Raw genomic sequence first — 7,500 nt, forward strand, 5'->3', positions numbered from 1 at the left:
GGTTTTAAGAACATCAGATATACGTATTTATGTCAAAAGTTACAGTATTACCTTTGTGGAACCATTTAAAAACGTCCACAAACGTTCTGTGTTTGCTGGGTTGTTGATAGTGGTAGTGATTCTAGCTTTGATATATCAGGTGAGGATGAACCTAGTGATGAAGATGAGGCACCCCAGCCTCCTCGCAAACGTACGTGTCCGGTACGTACTCGCAAGCCTGGGGCCAGTGGTGGGTGGCTTGAGGACAATGTTCCACCAGTGTTCGATAATTTTACTGGAAGCCCAGGCCTAAAGATTACAAAACCAACTAGTGCACTTGCATATATTCAATTGTCTATTACTCGTGAGTTGATTCATTACTTGGCATATGAAACCAATCTGTACGCTTTACAATTATTCAACCTGGCTAATGAAAATGTTGATGATATTTGGAAACCGGTGAAGTTGAAAGAAATGGCCAGATTCTTAGGAATGTGTATGTTGATGGGAGTAACAAAAAACCTCACTATGCGCATGTATTGGCAGACAAATAAACCATGGCATACAAGATTCTTCAACATGTTTATGACGAGCAGAAGGTTTCAGCACATAGGTCAGTTTTTTCATACGTTCAACAGCAATGCGGCGCCAGTGGACAATACAGATAAATTGATCAAAGTGAGACCAGTGATGGACTACCTAAGACACCGTTTTCAAGAAGTTTATTACCCAATGAGAGAGTTGTGTTTGGATGAAGGCACAATGGCATGGCGAGGCCGGCTGTCGTTCAAAGTGTACAATCCAAGCAAACCAGACAAATATGGCGTCAAATTTTATATGCTAGCCGAATCAACATCTGGCTACATTTATTCATTTGAGGTTTACTCTGGCATTGGTAGAACAATCATTGAAACAGTTACTAGTTTGATGCGGCCATTGTTGAACAAGGGGCACCACCTCTATATGGATAACTATTACAACTCAGTTACCCTTACAGAGAAGTTGCGAGAAGTGGGGGTGTACACCTGTGGAACAATTAGACTCTTACGTGGCGCCCCAAAAGACTTGCAACAACTTGCGAAGAGTAAGATTGATGTGGATACCACAGTCTACCGCCGCAAGGACAACACCTTCATTCTGCTGTGGAAAGACAAGCGAGTTGTTTCTATGATTACCAACCTACACAATGCAGACACAAAGAAAGTTCAGAAAAGAAAACGAGTTCGCAGGGCAGATGGAACAGTAAGACTACAGCAGGTTGTGGTGAACAAACCACAGGCAATTGTTGACTACAATAAGTTCATGAAGGGTGTTGACCACTTTGATCAAATGGTAAAGTATTACCATTTCGCCAGGAAATGTCACAAGTGGACCAAGAAAATAACATTTTATTTCTTGCAAATGGCACTGCAAAACGCTTATGCATTGTACAAGGCCAACACAGATGATCGAAGGAAACTAACTCTGCTCCAGTTCCATGAAGTTGCTATTTGGTCTTTATTGAAATTTGACAAGGCAGAGTGGCCTGCAACAACTACACCATCTCCACATCTAGTTCATGCTCCAGACATAAATGATGACACTGGTCCTGAGTATCCTGCTGCTGACCCGTCAACACCTGGCCCGTTGGGTGTGAGGCGCCCTCTCTTCACGTCTACACCTAGTGCTGAAGCTGAATCTGATGAAGATAATTCATATTCCACATTAGTGTTTGAAAACAATAGTGAGAGCGACGATTCAGACATTAGTTTATTGCCAACCCAGAGACAACAGCGACGTGTTGTTATAGCAGAGACTCGCCTGAACTATAAATTGAAACATGAGCTGGTAAAAATCTCCAAACGTCGCAGGTGTGAAGTGTGTGCAAAGTCGGGTATCAGGAAGGAAACTGGTATAGCGTGCAAGACATGCGATGTTCCACTTTGCGTCACACCTTGTTACACCACTTATCACAGGAAAAGGGTGCATTGGGTGGACAAGAAATAACCACCCGCACCAGCTTCACTCCACCTAGGAACATCTGTTGAGCCACTTTAGGAATCAGTACCTGAAGGAGGTGGAGTGGAGATAAAATGCTCAACTTATTTTACTACAATCGTCTTTGCTTTGGTAAGTACACATAATTGTCTTAGATTGTTTTAGTATTGTAGTCTATTTTCTTAGGAATATTTTGATACCTAAATGAGAACTGTAGCACGAAAACTAAAGTAAGTATACACGAAACAAGAGAAACATTTTTTGTGGGTGTTGCGGGCATTGCGGGTGTAAGTTGGAGTGTCAAGAGCGGGTTCCGGTTGTGTGTTTTCCGTCATCTCTACAGCTGTGAATTCCAAGGAATTGTATTTGATATGCATATGTCTGTGTAGGGAATTTTATTCCGAACACTATAAAAAAAAAAACGGTGTGAAACAAGTATAAACTTGAAAAACATGAGCAAAGTAAAAACTTTTGACGCTCACGGGTACAAACACGCGTAAGATTTTATTCGCCGCAAATTTATTTGACGCTGTGTTGGCCAACTCTACCCACGTTCTTATAGAACTTTCTATTGCGAACACATTACTATAAAAATGAAATACGTAGCTCCAGAAATAATGTCAGGACAGTGAAATAAGTATAAACATTCAAAGCGCTGCATCACACCAGTGTCGTCGATGCTGAAATCACGGCTAACGCTTCGCCCAGTTCCCACACTCGTGCGGGTCACTCGATACCATAATTAGACATTAATAGGCATATGTCTGGGTGAGGAATTTTATTGCGAGTTCAGTGATATCAAAATGAGCGCTCTAGGATGACTGTGAGGCTGGCAACAAACGAAAGAGTATGAACATTTACTTCCTGTTTGGGTGTCACGGCGAGTCATCTTCGTGTTTATTTACTTCGTGGTGGGATACCAAATGCTTGGGTGACATTTTATGCATATGATCATGTAGAGAATTTTATTGCCAACGCATTGATACCAAATTGAAAAACGTAGCTCGAGAATTAATGTTAGGAGCGTGAAAAGATTATAAACTTTTTTGTGTTTAAGCTTAAGCGCCCAGAACGCCGCGCGCACAACCCGCTTTTTTTTTCAGCTAGTGCCGCTCGCACTAAAGTGTTAAATAAATTGATTATCTATATAAACAAAAATGGAAATGTTCGTTTGTTCATAATCACGAATCTCCGAAAGTTCTTCACTGATTGCTTTGAAATTTTCACACATCTTTTCATTCACATCTGAGCGGGAAAAACTGTGTTTTTCATGTGAGAGAAATCTTTGAAACCTCTTTACCAATTCCTTTGAAAGTTTGACACAACGTTGCATTCGAATAGGTGCTGTTCTTATATACCAACTATATACATGCCTCACCAGGGACTGGAAAAATTATTAAAAAAACAAACAAAAAAAAACAGTGCCGTCTGTTTAGTATAATGTGTCTGTTGCACGTAATAGCAACACACACATTATACTAAATATGTTACGATTACATTTCAATGTTTCCGATAGCATTGATAAATAAATTTTTCATAAATTATGATTTATTTTCATTTTGATTTAATTATTTTGTGTGACATTGCATTGGAATATAGCTGTGTTGTTTATCATACCATTCATTTCGTAAGTATAAGTATAGATGCCACACCTGTGACAGGTAAAACATTATTTTTTTTAACCCTTAGACCTTGCAATACATACATATATGATTTGACATAAAATAATTTAACATAAGTTTTTAAAACTTGCACAAACACTTTCCATTTTTTTGGCATAATCAACTAGGCAAATGCTTCAACTTTGTCTAAATAATCACAGCGTAACTTGAAAAACAAGAGAATCAAAATTAATTTTAAAATTAACATTGAAAACCTAAGATTTTCAACTCAGAATAAAAAATTTGAACTATCACCAATTGTTCATGTAATGTTATAATTCTCTCAGAATAGCATATGATCTGCATTTTCATAAAATTACAATATAGTTTTTCAGTAAAATTTACTGTAAAAAAATTGTCAAAAGGCCATATGAAATATGCGGCAAATTTAGACCAAAAAAAATTATAACTCCAAATGTATAATGTTTATGAAAAATCCATTCTGAAGGGATTGTAGAACAGACATCTGAGCACACAATATGTCAAAGTAGTGATAATCGGTAAAAAAATGGAATCTTAGAAGCCATTCAAAGTTGAAACTCTGGTTTCAGAGATAATTGAAGTTGAAGTTATCAGCAATGAATCAAGGTAGTTTTAATTCGTTAATTTAATTGTATGTTTTAATAAACATTGAAGGGATTTGTACTTAAATATGTGAAAGTTATAGGTCAATATGTGTTGAAATGAAGTTAAGAAAATATTAACTCCCAAAAAACACAAAATATAGGGATAATTATAATAATTATAATGATTTAGAGGCTATATTTAGAGTATACTTTATATTAGTGAAAAAGCACTAATATGGTCCCTAATCATCAAAACAACTTAAAGAGACAAAGAAAAGAGAGTATGAAATCAGACAAAAAATCAGCCTAAAAAAATTAAAAGTCCCAAGTTTTGAGAGTTGTGACTGATTTATTTGTTGACCAATTTCATTGTATCTTCCCATAGTTTGGGAAACATATGCATTCTCCAGGATGTATAGGTTACAACAAAATCAGATAATAAACAAAAGCGAAAAAAATCCACAAAAAACCAAAATATTTGGGGCATTGTTGAAAGTAGTATATATTAACATTGGACAATGAATTTATATGATATATAACAAAACAGAGCATATTAACATAGTTATTCATTGTTATTTGTGTTATTATGTATTGCTCAACAATGATATAAAGGCACCAACTGGATATCCACTTTGGGGACACTTCTTACTACTATTCTTTTTCTTTGAGCGTCGGACAGGTACTTGCATCTCTGTATTTCTGCATAATCCTTCAGTTCCAATTATTAGGAGATGTTCGCCTTATCAAGAAAATGTTCTTGTTTGTAAAAAAAAAAATCGCCTAAAAACAATTTCAGAAAATATTCTGATGAAAGTTTGACAACATTTATTAAGTCAATAAGTTGGAGATTTGTTTAACATTTTAAAATTATTTATAAATAATTCGAATATTTTTCGCTACCAGGCCCCCCAATATGCGTGGTCTAAGGGTTAGGACACAATGCAAACTGTTGCACATAAGAGCAACTCACGCTATCCTAAATATGTTACGATTCCATTTCAATGTTTCTGATTGCATTGACAAAATTAATTTTCATAGATTTTGATTTATTTTCATTTTGATTTAATTATTTTGTGTGACATTACATTTGAATTCAGCTATGTTGTTTACCGTAACGTAATTTTTTTAAACTGTTTTTTTTTCGCTTTCTTTACTGTTTTTCTTGAAATAAATATGGCATTAGTGAGTCATACAAATATATTGTCAATAAATACCCTAAATATTCAGATATGAGAGAAATACTAATAGATAATTCGGTTGTTTATAATGCTATAGGAAGAAAAAAAAGAGTTATGAGACAGAGACAAATGATGATGGAACAGTCAAACAGCAATATAGCTGCCAATATGCGATGTGGAGAAAGAATTTGGAGCTTTCAATATACCCCCTCATAAAATAACAAATATTTATATTTTTATTCTTTTTAAAGGTTTAAATTGAAAAATAAATGATAATAGTAGTAGGAAAAGAACAGAAGCACCGCCTCCTTACCTTGAGGTTACCTTGAGGTGCTTCCGGGGCTTAGTGTCCCCGCGGCCCGGTCCTGGTTGCTGGACTGATCAACCAGGCTGTTAGACGCGGCTGCTCGCAGCCTGACGTATGAGTCACAGCCTGGTTGATCAGGTATCCTTTGGAGGTGCTTATCCAGTTCCCTCTTGAACACTGTGAGGGTCGGCCAGTTATGCTCCTTATGTGTAGTGGAAGCGTGTTCTACAGTCTCGGGCCTCTGATGTTGATAGAGTTCTTTCTCAGAGTACCTGTTGCATCTCTGCTTTTTAACTGGGGTACTTTGCACATCCTGCCATGTCTTCTGGTCTCATGTGATTTTACTTCTGTGTTGCAGGTTTGGGACCAGCCCCTCAATTATTTTCCACGTGTAAATTATTATGTACCTCTCCCGCCTGCGCTCAAGGGAGTACAGATTTAGGCTCTTTAGTCGGTCCCAGTAATTTAGATGTTTTACTGAGTGGATTCTAGCAGTAAAGGAACTCTGCACGCTCTCCAGGTCAGCAATTTTTCCAGCTTTGAAAGGGGCTGTCATTGTGCAGCAGTACTCCACTCTAGAGAGCACAAGCGTTTTGAGAAGTATCATCATCGGTATAGCATCTCTAGTGTGAAAAGTTCTTGTTATCCAACCTGTCATTTTTCTTGCAGTTGTGACGGCTACTTTATTGTGTTCTTTAAAGGTAAGGTCTTCCGACATGAGTACACCCAGATCCTTTACATTACCTTTTCGTTCTAGGTTATGATTTGCCTGAGTTTTGTACGTGGTTTCTGTTTTTATATTTTCAATCTTTCCATAGCGCATGAGCTGGAACTTATCCTCGTTAAACACCATATTATTTTCTGTAGCCCATAGAAAGACCTGATCTACATCTGATTGGAGGTTTGCCGTGTCCTCTATGTTGCCAACTCTCATGAAATTGATAGTGTCATCTGCAAAGGATGATACAGTGCTATAGGTTGTGTTCTTGTCTATGTCCGATATGAGGATGAGAAAAAGTACTGGAGCAAGCACAGTACCCAGGGGGACTGAGCTCTTCATGGTTGATGGGCTGGATTTTATTTTGTTGACTATTACACATTGGGTTCTGTTAGTCAGGAAATTGTAGATCCATCTGCCTATTTTCCCGGTAATTCCTTTTGAACGCATTTTATGTGCAATAAGACTATGGTCACATTTGTCAAAAGCTTTTGCGAAATCTGTGTAAATTACATCAGCGTTTTGTTTGTCTTCCATAGCATCTAAAGCCATATCATAGTGGTCCAGCAACTTCGACAGGCAAGAGCGCCCTGTTCTGAAACCATGTTGTCCGGGGTTATGGAGATGCTGTGATTCCATGTATTTTGTGCTCTTACTTCTTAGCACTCTCTCAAAAAATTTTATGATGTGCGCTGTTAGTGCTATCGTTCTGTAATTTTTTGCCTCTGCCTTATTTCCTCCTTTATAGAGTGGTACTATCTCTGCTGTTTTTAGTATGGCAGGGATAACGCCAGTATCTAGGCTTTGTCTCCACAGAATGTGAAGGGTCGGCGATAGTGTTTTTTTTACAGTTCTTGATGAATATGGAGTTCCAAGGATCCGGGCCTGGTGCAGAGTGCATAGGCATACTGTTTATGGCTTCTTCAAAATCTAGTGGGGATAGGGCGACGTCTGATATATGATTTGATGTTGGTATCATATCCATGAAAAATTCATTTGGGTTATCAATCTTTAGTGCATTTATTGGCTCGCTGAAAACAGAGTCGTACTGCTTCCTCAGTAACTCGCTCATTTCTTTGTTGTCATCGGTGAAAGTTCCATCTCCCTTTCGCAG

At 37.7% G+C, this 7,500-nt stretch overlaps 1 protein-coding gene across 1 annotated transcript; it reads left to right on the plus strand.

Moving 5' to 3' along the window:
* The first annotated feature begins 453 nt into the window (after positions 1–453).
* LOC138371029 (piggyBac transposable element-derived protein 4-like) lies at positions 454–5,618 on the plus strand. The gene is made up of 2 exons (XM_069335671.1): positions 454–1,221; positions 5,613–5,618. The coding sequence occupies exons 1-2, from the start codon at positions 454–456 to the stop codon at positions 5,616–5,618; spliced, it is 774 nt and encodes a 257-aa protein (XP_069191772.1).
* The last annotated feature ends 1,882 nt before the right edge of the window (positions 5,619–7,500 follow it).

This window comes from Procambarus clarkii, chromosome 34, assembly GCF_040958095.1.
Source record: "Procambarus clarkii isolate CNS0578487 chromosome 34, FALCON_Pclarkii_2.0, whole genome shotgun sequence".
Taxonomy (NCBI): domain Eukaryota; kingdom Metazoa; phylum Arthropoda; class Malacostraca; order Decapoda; family Cambaridae; genus Procambarus; species Procambarus clarkii.

Excerpts from the sequence above, each read along its gene's own strand:
- LOC138371029 (XM_069335671.1), top strand. The coding sequence starts at position 454 with ATGGCCAGATTCTTAGGAATGTGTATGTTGATGGGAGTAACAAAAAAC.